Source organism: Natrix helvetica (genome assembly GCF_964273705.1).
Source record: "Natrix helvetica genome assembly, chromosome: 3".
Taxonomy (NCBI): Eukaryota; Metazoa; Chordata; class Lepidosauria; order Squamata; family Natricidae; genus Natrix; species Natrix helvetica.
The window spans coordinates 52,727,826-52,751,712 of record NC_138549.1 but is presented as its reverse complement, the minus strand read 5'-3'; the positions used below and the strand labels follow the sequence as shown (position 1 = coordinate 52,751,712).

The 23,887-nt window shown below is 44.7% G+C and overlaps 1 protein-coding gene across 3 annotated transcripts in view; it reads left to right on the top strand.

Moving 5' to 3' along the window:
- PCYT1B (phosphate cytidylyltransferase 1B, choline) overlaps positions 1-23,887 on the top strand; it is a 122,767-nt gene that overhangs the window by 6,317 nt on the left and 92,563 nt on the right. For 2 of the 3 annotated variants that reach the window (XM_081949273.1, XM_081949272.1), the window contains exons 2-4: positions 18,844-18,943; positions 20,477-20,593; positions 21,582-21,733. In XM_081949273.1, coding sequence (XP_081805399.1) covers positions 18,844-18,943; positions 20,477-20,593; positions 21,582-21,733 — 369 coding nt within the window. The remainder of the gene's footprint in view (positions 1-18,843; positions 18,944-20,476; positions 20,594-21,581; positions 21,734-23,887) is intronic. The other variant, XM_081949274.1, reaches the window with a different exon arrangement.

The window sequence follows — 23,887 nt, the reverse complement described above, 5'->3', positions numbered from 1 at the left end:
TGGTTCCACTGGTGGTAACGGGCCAAGTCCAATAGTCACCTTTATAACGCCATCCTCCCACTTTATGGTAGGTTCCCACTTGTCCAACCATGCAAGCCCTAGGATAACTGACTCCTGCATTCCAGGGGCCACGATGAATCTGAGGAACTCATAGTGGCGGCCTATCACCAGTTTTACTAACTCAGTGATCTTTGTAGCCGGAGCTCCCCCAATTAGGGTTCCATCCACTTGCTCAAACGGAATGGGTTGTTTCAGGGGTCTGGTGCGTATACCTAGTTGCTCCACTATTGACATGCTGATTAAGCATCGGGTGCAGCCGGTATCTATAATCACCCCAACTTCCCCTTCTACCCCCGTTTTCGGTATTTGGAGTTTGGCTTTTATTTGGAAGGGGCGGATAGGTGCACTCACCATTGGGTCGTCTTCTGGGTTTCCTTCCTCTTCCTCCTCTGAAGTGTCCAGGGCGTTTTCAGTGGCTCCGCTCTCTGCCCCTGCTGGCTGTTGTGCCAGACGACTTTTTTCTGGTGGTTTTCTGGGGGTTTTCTTGACTGTGCTGGCAGGTGGTTGGCGTGGTTGTGGAACTGGGGCTGGAGCCCAGCATGTAGATGCCCGGTGGCCAAGCTGACCACAACGGTAGCACTTTATTTTGGGGCCCCAGGAACGAGGGGTTGGCGGGAGCTTTTCAGTTTGCTGCCTCTGCGTTCGGTGGGCTAACGGTTTTTTTTCAGGGGTTCTGGTACCAGGCTTTGGATAGGTATTAATCTCGTGGTCCAGTATGATTGCAGTGGTGTACCATTCTTGGATACGATCTGGGGTCCCCCTTACGGCACAAGCTTGTTTCAGTTTGGGATCTAAGGCCTTTTTGAACGTATAGACCAATAGTCTCTCTGGCCAGTAACGTAGTCTTCCAGCTATTCTCCGGAATTCCCAAACTAATTCTTTGACCGGCCGACCCCCCTGTCGTAATTCCTGGATCTGGTCTTCAGCATCTACCTGTTGGGCCACATCATAAAATCGGGCCCACATCAGTTGGATGAACCCCGTTATGTCATCTAACTCAGGAGCTGCTTCTTCATGGAGTTCCGCTATCCATTGTGCTGCCTCTCCTTCATTCATCCCCTCTGCTATTTCTTGGATCAGTTCTCGATCCGTCAGGTATTGTGGGCCTACTTGGTCAACGTATGCCAACACTCGATTCATAAAGTAAGCTAGTTTGTCTCGGCTGCCATCATAGGTTGCACGGAACCTGGGGGGTGTGGGAGGAGGAGGGGGTGCTGGTGGTTGAACCGGAGCAACCTGTTGGCCTGCTGCTTGGGGTGGTAAGCTTCTTTGTGGGGCCACACCCATCGGTTGGGCAAAAGCCTGCTGAGGCATTGGTGGGGGGGCTGGGCCCTGTGGTGGTCCCATTCCCTGGCTCTGCCTCTGAGCAGCTATTTGGGGTGGCGCCATTGGTTGGGAAGGGGCAGGCGTCCACTGGCATTGAGCCCATCCATGACCCGGGAAGAAAGCCCAACCTGAATTGGCTTGATTGATGGGTCCAGAGCCATCGCTTTGCAGAGGGGGGGAGGTGAAAGTGTTCCAGGCCCCTTTCGGCTGGTTAAGTTTTACTTCCCAACTTTTTTTCACTCCAGGAGGGGGGGGTGCTGATTCGCTGATGGCTGTGTGGAAAGACCCAAGGTCTCCGCTCCACTGCGCAGCAGTTTCTCTGCTGGGGAAGGATAATGTGGGCTTTGCTAGCCTCCACCCGGGTGGTTCTGGGGGCCCCAGGGGTTTTTGTTCACTCACATTTAGGCGTCGGAATTGGTCCTGAAGGCCCATCAAAGACTGGCTGCGTGAGAGTGACTGAGATCTCCATTCATTTGCTCTTCTCCCCATGCTCCAGCCGTCTGTCAGAGTTCCCTTGGGGGGCCCCCCTCCTTCCAGCAGGCATTCCTGAGAAGCAATAAATCCCGAAACTTCCTCTCGCAGGTCTAATTCCGTCTGTGAGGAAAATCTTGGTTTCGGTTCCTTTTCCCTCGCCTCTGCCTGTTGAACTATTTCTTTAGAAGGTGCATAGATAGTCTCGACAAAAATAAGCGATCCATCATCCTTAGCTTTCTCTGCTGCATTCTTTCCCTCCTCCATCTTCACTGAAATTTCGTCCTGCCCAGGGTTGGGTCAGAACTGGGATTCAGTACCCCGATGAAAGAAAAATATTTATGGGAGAGTTGAAATTATGTCAGCGTTCCAAATATCATGCAGAATTAAATCATTGTCCAAGGCAAAGTAGTCCTTAAAACTCCAATTTAATAAGACAGGCATGTTGGCATTAAGCTGGTGAAATTTCAACTCTAAGGTACATCCGGTGAATTCCCCAAGTTAAAAGTTCATCATCTATCCCCACACCCCATAATTCATCACATGGTCCAATCTTCATCTTCCACTCTGGCATGTACACCCCTCTTCTTCCGGCCAGGTGTCGAGGTGCGGAGACAAAAGACGACCTTGAGCTTCTAAGAAATCCATAACAATACATTCCACAATCCTACTCCTTTCTATTCCCCCCTCCCAACTACTATACCAATGAAACAGCATAATATGTATGTTTTAATTATGTGGCAGGCCAAAGATCCTAAAAGGAACAAAATTACAGGCCTGACAGACCAGTATAATTATCCTCAATTTATAACCTCAATAGTTACAGGAATTTCTATTGCTAAGCAAAGTATTCAGTAAGTTAGTCACACCCAATTTTACAACCTTCTTTGCCACAGTTGTTAAGCAAATCACTATAGTTTTTAAATGAATCATGTGGTTATTAAATGAACCTGACTTCTCTCATTGACTTTGCCTATTGAAAGCTGGCTGGGAAAGTCACAAATGGCAATCATAAGACCTCAGGACACTGCAACTATTTTAAATACATCTTGGTTGCCAAGTACCTGTCAGGAGTGCCTCATTCAAAATCCAAGAAAGAACAACCCCAACTCCATTTGATTAGAGAAAGGTACTTTTACTAGAAATGAAATGAAAACAGCAAAAGTGAAGCAAGATTTGAAGCAAAAAAGCACGAACTTGTACATATCAAACGTTTGCCCCAAACCCTCCTGCCAGTTACCCCAATACAATGTCCAATCTCCAGCTCCCAAAGGTGTCATGTGGGGTGCATCTTCGAATGGTCCCATTCAGTTGGTATGCAGAGACAGTTGACCTTGACCAAACCCAAACACGAGCCATCAGCATGTGCAGAAGATGGTGAGAACAAAACTCCCTAAGTGATATCTCCTCCAGTACCTATTCCCCCCAAATACCATGAGCCCCCCCTCCCCATTTCTATGGTAGCCGATAGCAAGCAGGCAAAGTAGAGGCTGACATTCAGCCCTCCTGCAGAAAGGATGTCAACCTTGGAGGAAAATATAAAGAAACAACAACAACAGCAAAACACTTTTTGACATAATCAGGGTTTATCAGAATATTTAGAATGAAACGTTAGCAAGAGTTTGGGAGCCCTGACATCAGACTTATTCACCCACTCAGAATGGGAAAGAGGGAAATGTTTCCAGGCCACTAAATACTGTATTTCCCTCTATTATTTCCTGGAATCCAGGTTCTCCTTGACCTCAAAATGTTGTTCACCTATAAGGAGAAGGACAGAAGGAGTGGGATGGGGTGAACACATAAAAGAAGTATGCTCCGGTTTCAGTAAATTAACATGGAACACGGGATGGATTCTCCTGAGTCTTTGGCAATTCCAATTGCACCGTTACTGGGTTTACAATTCTAACAACGGGGAAAGGACCCACGTGTTTAGTTTCTTCGATTTTTGGGTGGTCTGAAGATGCTTAGTGGATAAGAAAACCTTGTCCTGTCCCCTTTTTTTATCTGCTTGTCTTTTATGTGCCTGGTGAGCCTCGTCTAAGGCCTTGTGAGTCACAGGCCAGAAACCAGGATGAGTAGCTGAGTAATTCACTCATATAAGGACAAGTTTGTTGGTTTCTCCTGAGGCAATTCAGGAATGGGTACAAAACCCTGGCCAAATACTACTTTGAAAGGGGTCAAGCCAGTACTACTATGTACAGATTATTATGCACTACCTCCACATAAGGCAAGAGGTCAGCCCAATTATCTTGCTGATAATTGACATAACACCTGAGATACTGCTCTAGAACAGAATTAGTGCATTCAGAAGCCCCATTAGTTTGCAGATGGTGGGTGGAGCTTAGTACCTTTTTGGAGCCTATCAACTTTAGGAACTCCTTCCAGAAGTGGGAGGTGAATTGAACCCCCTCCATCTGAGATAACTATGGATTGAGGATGGCTTCTATTTTTATATCCTAGCCATTCCCAAGTATAGAAGAGCTTTTTCCCTAGCTCGCTTCAATGTCTTGCCCTCAGCACTTCTGGATGGTCGTTTCAAGAGGCTCCCGATTAATAAGCAGCTGTGCCCTTGTGACAGCCGAGGTTGAGACAGCGGAGCATGTCCTTCTATTTTGCCCTATGTATAGCGCGGACAGATCTAGGTAACTGTCTCTTCCTGAAATCGTCCCTTCTGGTCCTGATGGCTGTGATTTGTTTGTGCATTGCCTTGGGGATGTCTCCTCATACATCATCTCTTAGGTTTCCAGGTTTTTCTTGAGAGCTGTGACCATTAGAGGAGAGAGCTGTAACCTCCCTTAGTTGGGCTTTTGGTGACTGGCTGCTGTGTCTTTTTTGTAGTGGTCGTGTTTTGGTCTATTATTAAAAAAAAAAAACCTCCTCCAGTAGCTATTCCTCCCCCCAAATACCATGAGCCCCTCTCCTCCCCATTTCTATGGCAGCCAATAGCAAGCAGGCAAAGTAGAGGCTGACAGTACTCAATTTTTTTTCCATTCAAGGTTTTTTATTTTTTAATACAAATTATACATATTATAGGAACGAAGAGTTGTCCGGGTGTTTTCTTTTACATCTTCTCATTTACATAGTCCTTTTTACATCATAGTTTTGTTTCCACTTTCTGCCAAATTATTCTCTTCCATTATTTTTCATCTTTATGAGTATTTTTTCTTAATACATAAACAATATTTTCAATTGCCCCTTCAAAGTTACACCAAATTTTCCTTTCTTATTTTCTCCATTGGTATATTTTGCTATAAACAGCATACATTCTCTAATTGAATTTAAGCGTAGAGAGCATTTCTTTCAATTTTTGTCTACAATTAACAATGTACTATCATTTCTTTATTTCTTAATTAGTTACATCACAATAACAATCTTATTACTGTAAGGTTTTTGAATTCAGCTCAGAATCTGATAATTCCAATGAAACTCTGAACACGAGGCTACTGATAATCAGTTTTTATTTTCTGCAAAAAGCAAAAAGACTTGATGGCATTTTTGTCTCCCACCTTAACAGAGCAGGCATAGAGAGAGAAAAAAACTGGCTCGAGCCTCATCATCTCGTGGAAAAAAACCGCGGGGAGGCGGAACCAGATTGTCCTAGATGGTTCCGCCCCAGGCGTCTGATGGAACCAGACAGGTTCCTGGTGGAGCTTGGGCCACCCCCTGCTGACCTGTCCCACTCCCGGGCAGAGGACCTGGTAGCTGCATGGAATAATGTGGCTGCCGGAGCCTTAGACCGGGTTGCGCCTTTGCGGCCTCTCCGGCGGCAACGATCGACCCGGGCTCCCTGGTTTAACGGGGAGCTAAGGGCGATGAAACGCCACAGGAGACGCCTAGAGAGCAAGTGGAGATCCTCCCACTCCGAATCTGACCGAACACAGGTAAGAGCCTACTTAAGGACCTACCTTGTGGCAATAGGAGTGGCCAAACGTCGATATTGTGCCACCCTTATTGCGTCCGCAGAGAACTGCCCTGCTGCCCTGTTTCGGGTGACCCGCTCCCTTCTGTCACAAGGGCAGCGGGATCCCCCTTTGCAGGGCAGGGCAGAGGAATTCGGGGAATTCCTGCAGGATAAAATCGCTCAGATCCGGAGGGAATGGACCCCCTTCAGTGCTCCAGGGGGGGCGTCCGAGGCGAGTCTTGAGAGACCACGCTGGGAGGAGTTTGACCCTGTTGCTACTGAAGATTTGGACAGGTTGTGCGGGCGAATGCGAGCCACCACATGTTTATTGGACCTGTGTCCCTCCTGGCTTGTACTGGCATCCTGGGAGGGTTCACGAGGCTGGCTACTGGGACTGGTGAACGCTTCGTTGAGTGAGGGCCTTATACCAGCCACCTTGAAAGAGGCGGTGGTGAGGCCCCTGCTCAAGAAGCCTTCTCTGGACCCAATAGAGCTAGCAAATTATCGTCCTGTCTCCAACCTTCCTTTCTTAGCGAAGGTTGTTGAGAGTGTGGTGGCTCAGCAGTTCCCGCGTCACCTGGAGGAATCTGATTATCTAGACCTGCGCCAGTCCGGCTTCCGACCCGGACACAGCATGGAGACGGCCTTGGTCGCGTTGGTGGATGATCTCTGGAGGGCAAAGGATAGGGGTTGCTCCTCTGTCCTTGTCCTATTAGACCTCTCGGCGGCTTTTGATACCATCGACCATGGTATCCTATTGGGCCGTCTGGAGGGGTTGGGGGTAGGAGGCACCGTGCTGCGGTGGTTCCACTCCTACCTATCTGGCCGGACGCAATGTGTGCTGGCAGGGGAGCAGAGGTTGACCCCGAGGCCCCTCACTTGTGGGGTCCCGCAGGGGTCGGTCCTCTCGCCTCTCCTGTTCAACACATATATGAAGCCGCTGGGCGAGATCATCCGTGGTTTTGGGGTGGGATACCATCTGTACGCTGACGACACGCAGCTGTACATCTCCACCCCAAACCACCCCAACGAGGCCGTCGAAGTGATGTCCCGGTGTCTGGAAGCCGTGCGGGTCTGGATGGGGGACAACAGGCTCAAGCTCAACCCCTCCAAGACAGAGTGGCTGTGGCTTCCGGCTTCCCGGTTCAACCAGTACATTCCATCTCTGGCCATCGGGGATGAGCAATTAGCCCTGGTGGAACGGGCGTGCAATTTGGGCGTCCTCCTAGATGCCCGGCTGGCTATGGATGACCATGTGGCAGCCGTGGCGAGGGGGGCGTTCCACCAGGTTCACCTGGTGCGCCAATTGCGACCCCTTTTGGACCGGGATGCCCTGCGCACAGTCACTCACGCGCTGGTGACGTCCCGCCTGGAATACTGCAATGCTCTCTACATGGGGCTCCCCTTGAGGTGCGCCCGGAGATTGCAGTTGGTCCAGAATGCAGCCGCGCGGGCAATTATGGGGAGAACGAGGTTTTCCCATATAACACCTCTCCTGCGCGAGCTGCACTGGCTTCCTGTGGCCTACTGGGTGCGCTTCAAGGTGTTAGTTACCATCTTTAAAGCGCTCCATGGCACAGGGCCTAGTTACCTGCGGGATCGCGTTCTGCCCCACACATCCCTGCGACCTATTCGCTTGCACAGAGAGGGACTTCTCCAGGTGCCGTCCTCCAGAGAGTGTCAGAGGGCGGCGCCCAGGAGTAGGGCCTTCTCTGTGATGGGCCCTACCCTTTGGAATGACCTCCCCCCAGATATTAGGACAACAACTGACCTCCGCTCCTTCCGCACGAAACTTAAGACCCACCTGTTCCGACTAGCCGGCCTGGCTTAATTTAGAGCTTCTCCACCTCTTGGGCATTTTTAATTTTAATTTTTAACTTTAATTATCATTGGGGTTTTTAATTGTTTTAAATTATTGTAATTTATTTATTTATTGTTCCACCTCCTCCATATTGTATTGTATTGTTGTGACCGCTGCTGATGTACGTCGCCCCGAGTCCCTTGGGGGAGAGGGGGCGACTATGAAGTCAAAATAATAAATAAATAAATAAATCTCCCCCCGCTGGCAGAGCTCTGGCCCCTCCCGTGTCCTGTATATCTGTTGTAGAGTCATCTGGTTTTTCTAGGAGGGCTTTGTTTTTTTCCATAAAGGCCTGCGCCTCTATGGGTGTATTAATTCTAACTCTTGTGTCCTCCCAGAATACTAGCATACCTTAAGGCATCAGCCATCTGAACCACACCCCCTTCTGGTATAATTTCTTTGCTAATTGCAAATAGCTTTTTCTTTTTTCCCTCACTTTCTTGGGGATCTGTTTCAGAATGGTTATTTGCCTGTCTTGGTATTTCAAAGCTTGCCCCCTTTGTGCACTCAGAATTTCATCTCTTGTACTTTTTCTGAGGAACTTAATGTGTACCTCCCTGGGTACATTGTGTGTTCTAGCATAAGCTGAGTTCACTCTATAAACCAAATCTAGTTCCCACCCCATCTGTTGTTTCTCTTTCTGAATATATTCAGCCAAAATACTTGTCATAATGTCCCTTATGTCTTCATCATCTTTCTCCACCACATTTTGAAATCTAAGACAAAAGGACATTCTCTCAAATTTTATTTTCATCTGTTGGGTATCAATTTCTTTGTTCCCCTTCTGCACCCCCTCCATCCCCTCCCTCATCTCAGCCGTCCCACCCTCCAAAAGATCCAGTCTCTGTGAGTTTTTATTAATTTGGGCCTGGTTCTCTTTAATTCTTTCATCTCTTTTAGTTGTCTTTTTATTTCCTCTTGTCCCTGTAGAAGTTGCTGAAACATTTGTTGAAATTCAGTCTCTGTAGTTTTAGGTTGCATCAAAGTTGTTATCATTGATTGTGTACTCGGACTGGATGTTGTAGATGTCGGGGCAGAGGCAGCAAAGCCAGGCTTCCCAGGAGGTGGTTTTTTTAGGAGGCATTGTTTGTGAAATAAAGAGTTCAGTCAATGCAGAGAGTGATCAGTCAGAGGGGTAGGACAGCCAGGAGAGTCCAGGAGACAGAAGGTCCAGGCAGAAGAGGATTTTTCTAGTCACACTGGCAATAGAGTAAAGTTTTTCATGCCAGGGAGTCCAAAAGGTAGCAATCAACAAGAGATTTGTCTGAGTAGCACGGGGACAAAGACCGGAAGCCTGAAGTTTTAAAGGTGGAGTCAATTTTCACAGTTCATAAAGACAACGGAACTGTGCCATCTTGCCCTGCCAGCTTCGGGTTTAGAGGCATAACAAAGTTTTCAAAGTTTCCAAACTTTCCAGATCATCATTCCATTGTAGATTTAAGTTCAAAATTTGCCATTAGTAGGAGCGTGACATCATTAGTTGGCTCTCCCCCTCCTCCTTCCCTTGGGGCTGAGAGCAAAATTGTTTCAAGCCGCCTGTCCGAGGGGGGGGGAAATCCCCCTCCCTCCAGCCGCGCTTCTCCAGCCAAGCCGAAGGTGAAGTTTAAACTGCTGGCAATTTTTCCAAATTAGTAAAGGGAATGAGAGGGAGTTTTCGCCTCACCGCACCGCAGCCACGTCCTTCTGCTTGTTTTTTTCTTCCGTCAGCCTTGCAGCGAAGACGCCGGAGCGTCCCCCATCATGCTCCCCAGTGCCTAGAGCGAGGCGCCCCCTCCGGCCGCCGCCGATCCAGGGGATCCCCCGCAGTGCCGCTCCTCCAGCAGGAGCCTCTATGGGGCATCCTGTGCCCCCCAAGGAGTGGGGAGCCCACCGGGAAAGCGCGGGGCGAGCAAAGCTCGCCCGTCGCCGTCAGCTGCCAGAACCGAAAGTCATGGCTCGTCCATCTTAATAAACACAATTCAGTTCAAAATTGAGTAGTAGAAAAGCAAACATATGAAAACAATGAAAATAAAAACCTGATGCCACAACCAATCTCTTTTGATGCAACCAGCACCATTATATTCAAACTTCAACCTCATCCTATGCCAGCATTCAGTGGTATAAATATTTATAAATATTCATAATTAATATTTAAATCAAAGTATAAAATTCACTATCAGTTTTCATGGGCTAACACAATCTCATTTCCAAATGAACTTTTAAAGAAGTTATCAGTTAATAGTTATCTATAAGAACAAGAGAAAATGGCTTACAACAGCCAAGGCAAATAAGATTCATTCTTATAGTCACTCATTCTGTGATGATCTCATGACTTCTCTACATGGGGATATGCTTAAATTAAAAGGTTCAACTGGTCCAGAATGCATTGGCACGAGCAGTGATGGATATGCTTCAGTGTGCTCGTGTAACACCTCTACTTTGTAAACTGCATTGGTTGCCATTGGCTTCTAAATGCTGATTATCTATAAACTATTAAAATTCTCAAGTGTGCAAAACCTTTTCAACCAAAGTGCCTCAGATGGGCTAACTTCGGTGGTGGGATTCAGTCAGTTCGCACCAGTTCGACAGAACCAATACCTATTTTTTTGTTGAATTTGGCGAACCTGTTATGATAAATCTGTGTTTTCCAGAACACATCTGGTTTTCCTTTAACATTCTTTTGGGCGGAAAAAAATCCTCTCCAAAAGTCCAAGAGAGGAGCGATGGAAACCAAACACCCAGGATGCCAGCCCATGCATGCTCACCGCTTCCTATGCGTATTCGCCTGGCAGTCCCTCATTGGCTCCAGGGTGCCTGCACGTCAGATGTAAGGTCAGGTACAGGATCCAACATCATCCATGGTCCGGGTGCACTGCTAGCGCACATGTGCAGACTTTACTATGTGAATGCAGGAATGAAGCCTTCAATGGAGCAAGGAAACACTGTGGGGCCAGGCCCTCACACCAGCATCCAATCTGCTGGAGTTTACCACACCGGGGGAGGAATGGGATCCCATTGCCCCACAGAGCACACTTGCATGCAAATGGGGCATCTGCTTCAGTGGTGGCTTTCAAAATATTTTGGAACCTACTCTGTGGGTGTGGCCTCCTTTGTGAGAATGGCTTGCCAGCCATGTGACCAGGTGGGAGTGGCTTGCCAGCCAAGTTCAGAGAACACCAAAGGACCCCACAGTCCTCTCCCTCCTTATCTTTTTTGTTTTTGTCCTTCAACTTCTCCTCCTCCTCCTTTCCCCACAACCCCACTCCCTTCTAGCACTGATGATGTTACCTAGTTTGGTAATGAAATGTCTGTAAGAAAACAACCAAGCTCAGAAAGCAGCAAGGATTCCACTATCCCCCACCTTCTCTTTCTCCCTTTCTTTCTCCTTTTTGTCCTTTCTCCTCCTTCCCCCCACAACCCCACCCCCTTCTAGCACTGATGATGTTACCTAGTTTGGTAATGAAATGTCTGTAAGAAAACCACCAAGCTCAGAAAGCAGCAAGGATCCCACTATCCCCCACCTCCTCTTTCTCCCTTTCTTTCTCCTTTTTGTCCTTTCTCCTCCTTCCCCCCACCCCACTCCCTTCTAGCACTTCACCAGCTCGGGCACGACCGGAGAAGTTTCTCTTCTCAGAAATGTCTTCTCACTGGAGTGGTGGCAGCCTGCTGTCCCTTTCAGGAGCTCCACTGAGGAAACTTCTCCGGTCGCGCCCGAGCTGGTGGAGCATCGACAAGCGCCATCCCATCACCAGGGAGACAGTCAGTGAGGTGAACCGCGTGGTTGCTCGGATCACACGAGCGCAGCCCAAGAAGACATTTCTGAGAAGAGAAACTTCTCTGGTTGGGCTGCGCCTGTGTGATCCGAGCAACCACGCGGTTCACCTCACTGACTGTCTCCCTGGCGACAGGATGGCGCTTGCTGGTGCTCTACCAGCTTGGGCGCGACTGGAGAAGTTTCTCTTCTCAGAAATGTCTTCTCAGTGGAGCGGTGGCAGCCTGCTGTCCCTTTCAGGAGCTCCACTGAGGAAACTTCTCCGATCACGCCCGAGCTGGTGGAGCGCCGGCAAGCGCCGTCCCGTCGCCAGGGAGACAGTCAGTGAGGTGAACCACGTGGTTGCTCGGATCACACGGGCGCAGCCCGACCAGAGAAGTTTCTCTTCTCAGAAATGTCTTCTTGGGCTGCGCCTGTGTGATCCGAACAACCACGCGGCTCACCCCACTGACTGTTTCCCTGGCGACGGGATGGCACTTGCCGGCGCTCTACCAGCTCGGGCATGACCGGAGAAGTTTCCTCAATGGAGCTCCTGAAAGGGACAGCAGGCTGCCACCGCTCCACTGAGAAGACATTTCTGAGAAGAGAAACTTCTCCGGTCGCGAAGGTTAGGGTTATTGAGCAACGTGTGTGTGTGTGTGTGTGTGTGAGGCTGGAGTAACGCCCCCCCACACCCTCCCTCCCGGGGGTCAAAGTACCTCAAAGGGACACTGAGAAGACATTTCTGAGAAGAGAAACTTCTCCGGTCGCGCCTGAGCTGGTAGAGCGCCGGCGAGCGCCATCCTGTCGCCAGGGAGACAGTCAGTGAGGTGAAATGCATGGTTGCTTGGATCACACGGGCACAGCCCGAGAAGACATGTCTGAGAAGAGAACCTTCTCTGGTCGGGCTGTGCCCGTGTGATCCGAGCAACCACGCAGTTCACCTCATTGACTGTCTCCCTGGCAACGGGACGGCGCTTACCGGCACTCCACCAGCTCGGGCGTGACTGGAGAAGTTTCTCTTCTCAGAAATGTCTTCTCAGTGTCCCTTTGAGGTACTTCGACCCCCGGGAGGGAGGGTGTGGGGGGGTGTTACTCCAGGCGCTACACACACGTTGCTCAATAACCCTAACCTTCGCGCTCTTATCCGCGCTCTCCTTGGCTCCTCACGACTGCAATAGATGTCAAGAATTGGCTTTTGGTGCTAGGGTTTCCGGCCCCCGCTGCTTCTGGACATCTATTGCCGTTGCGAGGAGCCGAGGAGCACGGAGAAGAGCGCGAAGGTTCTTGCCGCTCAGGGAAGCTACGAAAGTGGCTGGGAGAGGCGTGTGGCTTGGTTTAGCCTCTCTGGACATCGCAGAAGCAGCCCCAAGTGCGCTGATCTCACCATTTTTTGCATCGGGGCATGCTGCAAGGGGGGGGGGAGTGAAGACCTTTTCCAGCTGGCGCAAAGGACTTCCCCAGACTTGCTTCAGTGAGCACGGGCCCGCACCTCCACCACCAACAATCCGGAAAAGGTTTTTACTCCCTCTCTCTTGCAGCAAGCCCCGATTTATTGGATATGTCATATTGGTACAGGCTGATGAAAATCTACTTTGACAGTTCCTGCAGTTTTCATCTAATCAAAAGTAAAAGTATGTCACTTTCCCAAAACACCAGTCACATGGTTCAATCAGGATGCAGCCCAATTGCTTAATTAGCTCAGTCCCCTCCTTCCAAACACCTGCAGGAATGCCCTTGGTTCCCAAGAGAAAGAATCTTGTTTTGACTACAAAGCACCAACTATCTCTACTCCCTTCTCTCTATTCCTCAACTCCAATGTGTCAGTGCTAACATCTCAAAATGGCCTCAGTCAGGCCAGCTTCAGGGTTGACAGGCAGCCCCCCTTAATTGAAAATGAGTTCCTGGAAGAAGGAAAGAAAGAAAAGAAAACAGAGAGGTTAATTGAAATACTGACTAATCTCCTCTTCTTCCCCCTGGAGGTCCCTATGGCTTATGGGGTACTTGTCATGGAACTGTTAGCCAACCAATCCACCTTCACATCCCAGCTCTTGACCCAGGTAGCTTCAGAGAATATGTATTTCTTCCACTATATCCTATTATGATTTATTTTAGTATCATTTTGTATCCTATGACCATCACTGAATGTTGTGTCTTATTTATGATGGTGTTTTATGATTATGATCATGATTTATCACTTGTTGCTTGTAAGTACACTGAGAACTTATGCACCAGAGACAAATTCCTTGTGTGTCCAATCACACTTGGCCAATAAAGAATTATGTTCTGTTCTGTTCTGTTCTATTCTATTCTATTCTATTCTTTATTAAACCTAATGGTGTTGGCTTTGATCACATTTTAAAAACTTACCGTACATTTAAACACATGCAACAGTCTAATAGTAGTTCCTGCACAAATTGCACAACATGATCTATGCCAAGAGGCACTACATTGGTAAATTTTGTAGAAATGATCTGTGAAGGACTTTCTCTCCTTTCGACGAAAACTGAAGACTCACCTGTTCCGTTTAGCCGGCCTGGACCATTCATAACCTCATTATACCTCTTGGCAGATATATTTTTAACTGGGTAATTTTAATTGGGTATTGTTTAGGATTGTTTATATACTTTTTTATCTGCTTTACCTGTACAGTGTTGTATTGCCTCCTCTTCTATGTTTTTATGTTTCCATGTTTGTAGTTTATTGTCCCTTTGGGGAGAGGGGGCGGTATAAAAATCGAAATAAAAGGTAAAAGGTAAAGGTAAAGGTAAGTGTTGCCCTTAATAGCAAAAGGCCAGCATAAGTAGTTTTATGAAGCTAGGTAGTAGAAAGGCCTGTAGAATACTTGGACTAGCATTTGGATCGGTTTTTTATACAACATTGGTTGTTGTATAACTTAGCCTTACTTAGAAGCAAAAAGGCAGTTTAGCACTCAATTCCATTCCATTTCATCATTGTCAAAAGATGTCTCATTTATTTCTGTCCAGGTTCAATATGCTACATCCAACATTATGTAAGTTGAGAGCTAACCATGTAATGTGACTTCTTTGTAACCAACAATTAATACCCTTCTCTAAAATTTGCTGAAACAGAAGTGATTTCACAGGGAACATGAAATGTATTCCAATGGCAGAGATCATTGTCATAGATTTTTTCCATATCCTATTCTGAAATTGTACTATCCCTAAAAATAATGTCCTCTCTAATTGAGACCTGTGGTAGTTCAAAAAACAAAGGAGTTTGGTAATACAATTTTAGACTAATATTTTTTATTAAAAGGTATAAGCTTTTGTGAGCTATAATTCTCTTTATCAGTGCAATGGAGTGGATTAACTGGTGTAGGATTTAAATTGGAATGGGGGGGTGAAGGGGGGAGAAAACAGGGTGGGCATAAAATTACTCACCAAAGTACCGTATATACTTGAGTATAAGCCGACTCGAGTATAAGCCGAGACCCCTAATTTTACCCCAAAAAACTGGAAAAAGTTATTGACTCGAGTATAAGCCGAGGCTGGGAAATGCAGCAGCTCATGGTAAATTTCAAAAATAAAAATACAGGTAGATAACAATAAAATTGCTAAAAGTGTGTGTGTGTGTGAGTGAGACAGACAGACAGAGGAACAGAGAGAGGGAGAGAGAGAGGGAATCAGAGAGAGACTGACAGAGACGAATCAGAGACGTACTTTTAACTACCTGGCAGCGGCGTTTTGCCTTGGGGGGCTCCTCAGAACATCCCAAGACTTCGGAGGGAAGTTTACAGCCCTCCCTTGGAACGCTTCGGAGGGAAGCTTCTGCAAAGGCGAGTGACAACAAGTCTCCCAGGCTTTAATTTGCCGAGCTGTGCGCACGCGCCTGTTTTCCACGGCGTGGAGCAGCGGCGAGATTCTGCGCGGCGAGCGATGATTCCAGGGGCCATCCGGGAAGATGAGGAACGCGAGGGGGGACCCTGCCCCCCCACTGATGGCCCCCGGAATCATCGCTCGCCGGGAACGGGAGCGGGCGTGTGGGGATGAGGGAGCACTAGAAACTGGAAAAGCAGTTCCCCGGCGCACACATGGTACTGAATAGTACCTACAGTATTTCTTTCTACTTATCACTATAACCATCTTGCTTGTGTCTTTAGAATTTATATTGTTATTTATTTGTTTCCTAGTATAATTTGATTGTTTATTAGTAACCTGGACTATCACTAAGCGTTTTATCTTATGATTCTTTATGAATGTATTCTATTTTATTTTTCCTTATGTACACTGAGAGCATCTGCACCAAAGACAAATTCCTCGTGTGTCCAATCACACTTGGCCAATCCTATCCTATCCTATCCTATTCCATTCCATTCCATTTCATTCTAATGCAGTATAGGAGATTTACGGTTTGATAAGGTTCTCCTTTTCCCCTAAATATTAATACAGATGAAGTTAGGGTCAAACATTCTGATTCTAAGGGAAAAGAATTCCGGATGGCCCCTGGAATCATCGCTCGCCGCGCAGAATCTCGCCGCTGCTCCACACCGTGGAAAACAGGCCCGCGCGTACAGCTCGGCAAATTACAGCCTGGGAGACTTGTCACTCGCCGGGGTTATGCAGAAGCTTCCCTCCGGGCGCCCGCTTCCCTCCCTCCTCTCGGGCTTCGGAGGGAAGCTTCTGCATAACCCCGGCGAGTGACAAGTCTCCCAGGCTGTAATTTGCCGAGCTGTACGCGCGCGCCTGTTTTCCACGGTGTGGAGCAGCGGCGAGATTTTGCGCGGTGAGCGATGATTCCAGGGGCCATCCGGGAAGATGAGGAACGCGAGGGGGGACCCTGCCCCCCCCCCACTGATGGCCTCCGGAATCATCGCTCGCCGCCCAGAATCTCGGCGCTGCTCCACGCCGTGGAAAACAGGCGCGCGCATACAGCTCGGCAAATTACAGCCTGGGAGACTTGTCACTCGCCGGGGTTATGCAGAAGCTTCCCTCCGAAGCCCAAGAGGAGGGAGGGAAGCGGGCGCCCGGCACACAGAAGAGCCGCATTAAAATGTTTAAAGAGCCACATTTTTTTTTTGTTCACTGGAGTATAAGCCGAAGTGGATTTTTCAGCCCAAAAAGTGGGCTGAAAAATTCGGCTTATACTCAAGTATATACGGTAAGTATAAAGGTAAAAGAACAGAATGTAATTGCTGTTAATAGATTACATGATATCCTGCTGTGTAGAACCAGCTTGTTTTTTTGCAGCCTAGATTCCTAAGTGCAAGCTCAGGCCCCTAACAATATCATTACAGAAAAGTAACATAGAAAAAGGAAGGGCTAACTGAGTGAAAAGTAAGAGCTGCCAGCATTGCCGCTCATAAGCCACTTATTATTGTCTCAACAGTAGTAACGCACACTGCAAGTCTTCCTAGCAATTGCTTGTTAGTCTCATTCTTCTCCTTCCTACTTATAAAGGTAAAGATAATAAAACTGCCATATCTGGGCTGTGCACGTCTGGATAACCACTAGATAATAAAGAGATAGAACTCAAACACAAATATAGTATACCTGGGTATCTGTCAAATAGTACCCATCCAGTGGTGGGTTCTGGATCCCGGTATGGTGCAACGGGGCCGGGTGTCCATCACATGAATTCATGCAACACGCATGCATGCACACTTACTGCCTGTGATGCTCTGCGATGCCTCTGTGATTCTCCAAGCTGCTCGGAGGAGTGTTTCACAGGTGCTGTATGCTTCATGCACGTGCGCGGAAGCCCCCAAAACCTTAAATACCGGTAAGGAGCATGGGCAGGCAGGTGGGCCCTCCGGAGCACCGTACCAGAACGGTACCTGTCTGATGAAATCCTTTTTTTATTTAAATCAATCTGTGCAGCTCAAAAAAGCAGTCTTAACACTTTTGGACAAAAAATACAAAATCTATATTTTTAAGGACCCATGAAAGATCTGATAAACATTATGAACAATGCTGGTTAGGCATTCTCCTGCAACCTTAGACAAAGAGGTCTTGGAGGGCAGTTCTCAGTGATCTAAATTTTGGTTTAGAATATGTTATAAAGGTTTAAGGCTTTTGTATGACTTTGTAATAATTAATGAAATGCCATTAGGTGGCTGTGTTTTTAACTATGGATTTTCTAGGCAAAAGGACACTAAAACAATTTCAGTTTTAATGAGAACTATGATACGTTGAAAGTAAGATTCATTAAGAACTTTGACATTTGATATGAATGTAAGTAATGACTGTGGAAGAGATGCACAAAAGCTAATTGTAACCAACTGACACACTTTCTACAAGATGTAATGTAATATGATTATTTTTTTTGTGGGTTGTTTGTTTAATAAAAATAAAAAAATGGAAAGAAAGGGAGTGTTCACAGTAACCTAAAATAGCTAATTGGAAAGTTGGGCAATTCCCATCCCCTGATAGCATCAGTATTGACATTCATTGGAGAAGTATGCCAAATTGTAATCCATGGATACAAGAAGGGAAAACCACTTTTAAATTAATACCTATGGATGACTCTTCATACCAACCTCATGTGTGGGCTGGGTATGAATCAGAGCAAAGTCATGAAGATATGGCAGAAAAAAACAGTGACTAGGTCATATTAGAGGAAGAGCTCTAAAGGGGAGAGTGCAGAAGGTAAAACAGAAGGAGGAAAGGATATTTTATGGTGGCTGAAGAATTGAGGGAAAACCTTTTGAGGTTCAGGCCCATTTTGCAATGGCAGTAAAGAATTCCCTATGTGACTGCCCTATTTTCTTTCTCCTGCTATCCTTATCTATTGCAGCTAAAGTGGGACTGTGTTTGCATTGTCTCATCAATGGAGGGCTCCTTTGAGAGGTTTACCTTTGGGCCCAGAAAGCTTTATTGATTACCCTATGCACACATATCAGCCATTATAATAAGGATGTGGGAATTGAAATTGAATGTTTCAATTTTTCCCCAGCTTTCCAGAACTGTTGAATCTGCAATGTTAATTTCACATGAGAGCTGACCATGAGAAACTCCAAACATCACTTGTTTTATTTTTTTTTCTATGCTTTGTTTAATACAACATAAGCCAAAAGAAGAGAGATGATATGCACAATAGCTAGCTTCTTTATTATTAGTGGAAATAACCTCTATTTGACTTCTTAATTAAACTTTTTCTGATACCAGCGGATACTATGTATACTATGGATGTGTTAATAATGCAATCTATTTAATGGGGGAAATTATAGATATTTCAAATTAAAATTTCTTAGAAATTGGGATAAACAGCAGTGAGAGTGCCACTTCAAATCAACAAGTAGTTGAAATATGTACATCCCTGTGTCCACTTCTAAAATATTTCACTGGAAGAAAACAAACTTGAAGGATATTATAAAGTTATATCACTCTCCTTAAGATTCAACTTTTTTAAAAAAAATCCTTATCAAGTAATATTGGTGGAAGTAAGGAGCAATAAACTCATATGTGATAACTTCCACAACTGACAATTTATTTTGCTCTCTTTTTTCATAATCTGACCTTTTCCGTCTTCTAGACTTTGACGGCACCAGTTCCATTTGCAGGTGAAACAAGCTGTCAGTGCAAAGCTCCTCATGAGAAGCTAACAATTGCTCAGGCCCATCTTGGAACACCAGGTGAGTCTGCATTTTAAATTAATTTCAGAATGGATTTCAACTACATTAGTCCAGTGCCTCAACTTCCCAGCAGACTGGCCTTTGTAGTTCCAATCTAAAGCACTCTCCCCCATCTAAGACGTACCAGTTGGGAAAACTGGAATAAAGCACAGGTAGTCCTTGCCATACAATGTTTTAGTGACAAGTTACAGTGGCATTAAAAAGGTGACTGATCATTTTTCACACTTACAACCATTGTAGCAGCATCATGATCACTTCATCAAAATTTGGATGCTTGGCAATTGGTTCATATTTATGACTGTTGCAGTGTCCTGGGATCTGAGATCACATTCTGTGACCTTCTGACTTGATTTTTATTGTTTGTTTTGTTTTTAATCCCATGTTAGCCACCTAGAGTGGTTATTTACAGTTTTGACAGCCATACAAAATAAATAAATAAATAAATAAAACATCTGAACATATTTAAAAGCAGCTCTGCCAATATGCAGAATGAAACACCTCAGAAACAGATGTTGGGTTTGGCAGGGGTAGCAGAAATAGCTCTGCTATTCCTTCTGGGTCTCCTGCTCACTCTTCCCTTTTGGAGATGACAGAGGATTGTATTCTACACACAATTAGCCAGATTAGCTTGCTGCCTTCACAATCCTGTCCCATAACAAATTCAGCTCTGTTTAAGGGGAACGAGGCAATCTATGATCCCTTGGATCATCTTTTCAAAGATATTTCCTTATCAGTTTCCTCAATGCCTCAATTGTTAAAATTACAGACCCTGAGATAATTTTTGTCTCATAAAATGTTGTATACAATTTGCCAAATTTGAACTGCGTGGAAGTCATGGGTTCCAGATTTTGGGCACATTCTGTAAGTTATCCCATTTGAAATACTTTGGTTCAAAAAGGTTTGTCCTGTGGTGCACCATATCACCAGTTAAAGGTTACTGGAAAGAGAGTTTTAGTAGTATATAGATGAAAACGGACCAAGAAATAAACATTTGAGTTACAAATGTGTGGATATGTTTCCCATTTTATTAGAGTGCTTTCTGTTTAGTTCTGCTATATAGAAGCAACCCAATTATGTAAATATCATTCATAAACATTCTTTCATCTGGTAATTTATGTCTTTATTAGGGAAAATCTCTTAGAGCTAAATTCACTTTCTAGTGATAATATTGTACAAACTCCATGAAACAGAGCAATGGAGCAATCTTTTCTTCCAGGATGCAAATCAAATTCCCAATTTGATCTAGGGCCATGGAATTTCTTGTTGATCTTCTATCTAAGTAGCAACCTGGGCCTGACTCTCGTTAGCTTTTGAGCCCAGCCAAGACCAGCCAGTCACTGGTTTTTTGTTTTTATTTTCATTCAATGAAAACAAATTTTCTAATATGGCCTTTTTTATTGGGTTAAGTGGCTCAACCCTACCTAAATCTCTTCCTTGTAATTCTGAATAGATGTAGCAAATGTACCATTATAATCTGGCTAGATTTGAGATAAATATCTGGTTTAACATGGAAATTGTTTCTTATTTTCATAGTGGACAGACCTGTCAGAATCTATGCAGATGGAATATTTGATCTCTTCCATTCTGGTCATGCAAGAGCTCTCATGCAAGCCAAAACTCTGTTTCCTAATAGCTACTTATTAGTAGGAGGTAAGCCTGATATTTGAACAAAGATTACTTTTAGACTGATATTCTATTTTATATAATTTGCTAAACAAGCCCAGATTCTGTGGTTTTCTAATTTTAATTTACTGAAAAGCAAGATTTTGTAACTTTTTCCTAAGAAATAGTAGGAAAGAACTAAAGTGCTTGCAAATATCACATAAACAGTTTGTCAATTAATAAGGTAATTTTTCTCTGATCCAGAAGATCTTTGTTCTGTTTATAAAGCTCACTTGTTACCTAAGACTTGTAGAACCTATGGACTGAGATAACAAAGAAATAAATTTAATATTATATATGATCAAGATCAGTTCTAGATTCTTCTTTCTCCAATATTAAAAATACAAATGTGGAATGGAGCCTATTGAATGTCATTTCAACCAAATTTATACGCTGAAATATAATTGCTTTTTCCATTTGTTTGTATTAAGAAAAAGCAATTGAACATGACTGATATTCTGATTTTTCTATAAGAAATCAGAACAATAGTAATATCTAGAAAAAGAAATGCCATGAAGAATGTGGAAATACTGATATAAAACAATAGCCACGCTAGCTTCCCTCAATTTCATTGCTATCTCTGTGTCTTGAGACAAATCTCAGTCTTTCCAGCTAGTACTGCAAAGAGAACTGCAAGAAAAGATTCACCATTCCACAATTGAAAAGCTTTGGTACTTGTGTCTGAAAAAAGCTCACCTAGCAATTTTTCTGACCAACAAATCAGAGAAACAGCTATGCAACATAGGATAGGTTTTAATGTAATGGCCATCCAATATAAGCAAGTTTTCAATTGACTAAATGTGATCAAGGAACTGAAAATTGTTTTCCAATTTTAGATTGCTACTTTTTAAATTTGGTATGACAACTACTGGCTTAAACTCTGAAAATAGATTTCAATAATTTATAGCCAAAGAGATGCACTGAATTTTACAGGGCCAGAGTTACTCTTTTTGAAATCTTCTTGCATGTATGTCAGTTTGCAGTGATGATCTAACACATAAGTTTAAAGGTTTCACTGTAATGAATGAAGAAGAACGTTATGAGGCCCTCAGACACTGCCGCTATGTAGATGAAGTAATCAGAGATGCTCCATGGACACTCACAGCAGAGTTTTTGGAAAAGCATAAGGTATTTTTCTTTCTTTCTTTTAACCTCTTTTCCATAAGCTAGTCTCATACTAGCAATGGTGCCAAATACTACATATTAGTTATGTTTATAAAGCATGTTTATATAGCATGGACTCTAAACTGAGGTGTCCTTTGCCACCATCCCTGGTATATTAGTTCTGAAGTTCAGGTTATAATTCGGAAGTGGTAATCATTATTTCTTTTTGCTTTTAGCTGTGATGGTAGCAACACTGAAAAATCTCCTTTCCTTTTCTTGTCTTCTTTTAGTTGCTATGCATTCAGAATTTTAGAAAATATAATTAGAATTGAGGAAGTGAAAAAGAAGAACTTTTCATGCAACTATAATAAAAGGGAAAATATATTTTCAAACATCAACTCCATTTCTGTAATAACAATGGCAGTGCAACTGGATTAAAATCCTGTATGAAATCTTCTTTCCATCCATTTATCTGTTACTTTAATAGGCCTTTCTTGTAGCATTCCAAACCCCCAAATGTCCAAAAGAGTGTAGCATTTAGGCTTATACACCACCCAATAGCACTTTACAGTGCTCTCTTGGTTATTTACAATGAAAGCATTATGTGCACATTGCCCCCAACAATCTGGGTCCTCTTTTACTGACCTCAGAAGGATGGAAAGCTGAATCAACCTTAATCCCTATCAGGATTGAACTCCAGACTATGGACAGAGTTTGCCTGCAACACTGCATTTAACCACTACACAACCAGAGCTCCCAGTAACCAAATTAACAAGACAGTTGCAGAAAACTGGATTTTCTCCAAAAGGTTTATAATTATAAGCTACATATACAAGTTACTTACATATTTTGGATGAAACTGTTAATAACTTTATTGATATGCACGCATATATCCATGAAAAATTATACTGGTTCATTAAATTGTAAGCTTAGCTATCCTTCACTTCCTATTACAAGTTTATGTCATCCATTTCTCAATAATATACAAAGCTCAAGTATATAATTAGCTATGACTGGTCTTCCACTTATTTGGAATAACTTTATTAAGTTGTAATATTAAGAAGCATAATAGTAAAAATGTTATTAAAATATTCTGAGATAAATTTTTTCTTTAGCAGGATTCTTTAGGTTTCAGCAAAGTGTCTATTTTGTATTACTGATGTGGTACTTAATATAATTGTAAACAGCTTAGATCCATGATGGCAAACCTATGGCACGTGTGCCCAAAGTGGCATGCGAAGCCTTGTCACCCGGCACAAACAGCCTTGCCTATTTGTCTTCCAGGTTTCTGGTACGCATATATGCACGACAATCACTTGTCCTTCACGTGCGCAGTAGTGCTGAAAACTGGTTTGTTCATGGGCGCTAGCCAGCTGATCATTGGGCATGCATACATGCTAGAACCCAGAAGTTTGACTTTCCTGGAGTACAGCCCCGACGAATGCGTGCGTGTGCACGTTATGTTTCCATGTGACCTTTTCAGCACTTTATGTTGAAAAGATTCGCCATCACTGGCTTAGATTCTTTAACTGATATCACATATACTGTATAACTAAAAGGTTTTGTACTTTCATGTGCTATACAGGTAGTCCTTGGGTTACGAATGGAATGGAGTGTGCCAATTCCATTCATAACCCGAGGATTCATGGGTGTGAATCTCATACCTTGAACAAGATCACTCCCTGCTTTTGCCTACTCATTCAATAATAGAATGTACGGCTCATTAAGTGCACATAAGGTATCTTGGGGTGGGGAAGGCCATGGTGGTGGTGGGGATAGTGATGGAACAGGCTGAAACGTGCTAAGAAGCATGCGCAGTAAATCATTGCTGATAAGGCCTATGACCTGCGCAGTAACTTTTCAGTTCAGCTAGCAAACAATTAATGCAGTGACACAGGCCACCTACTTCAGACCACCTAAGGCCTCCCCCAAACCACAGATACCTCATTCTCCCTCCCCTGGGGTCCCCACAATTACTTCCCCCCATCCTGCCGTACTGGGTGACTTACCTTACCTCCTCTCCAGCTTGTTTCTTTACCTTCTTCTTCCTTTCTCATCAGCAAAGGACTTGACGAGGCCCCTGGTGACAAATAAGGAGGCCTAGAAGACCGCATGGTCTTCTGGGCCTCCTTTTTTGTCACTGGAGGCCTCGTCAAGCAGATTGCCAGCGAGAAAGGA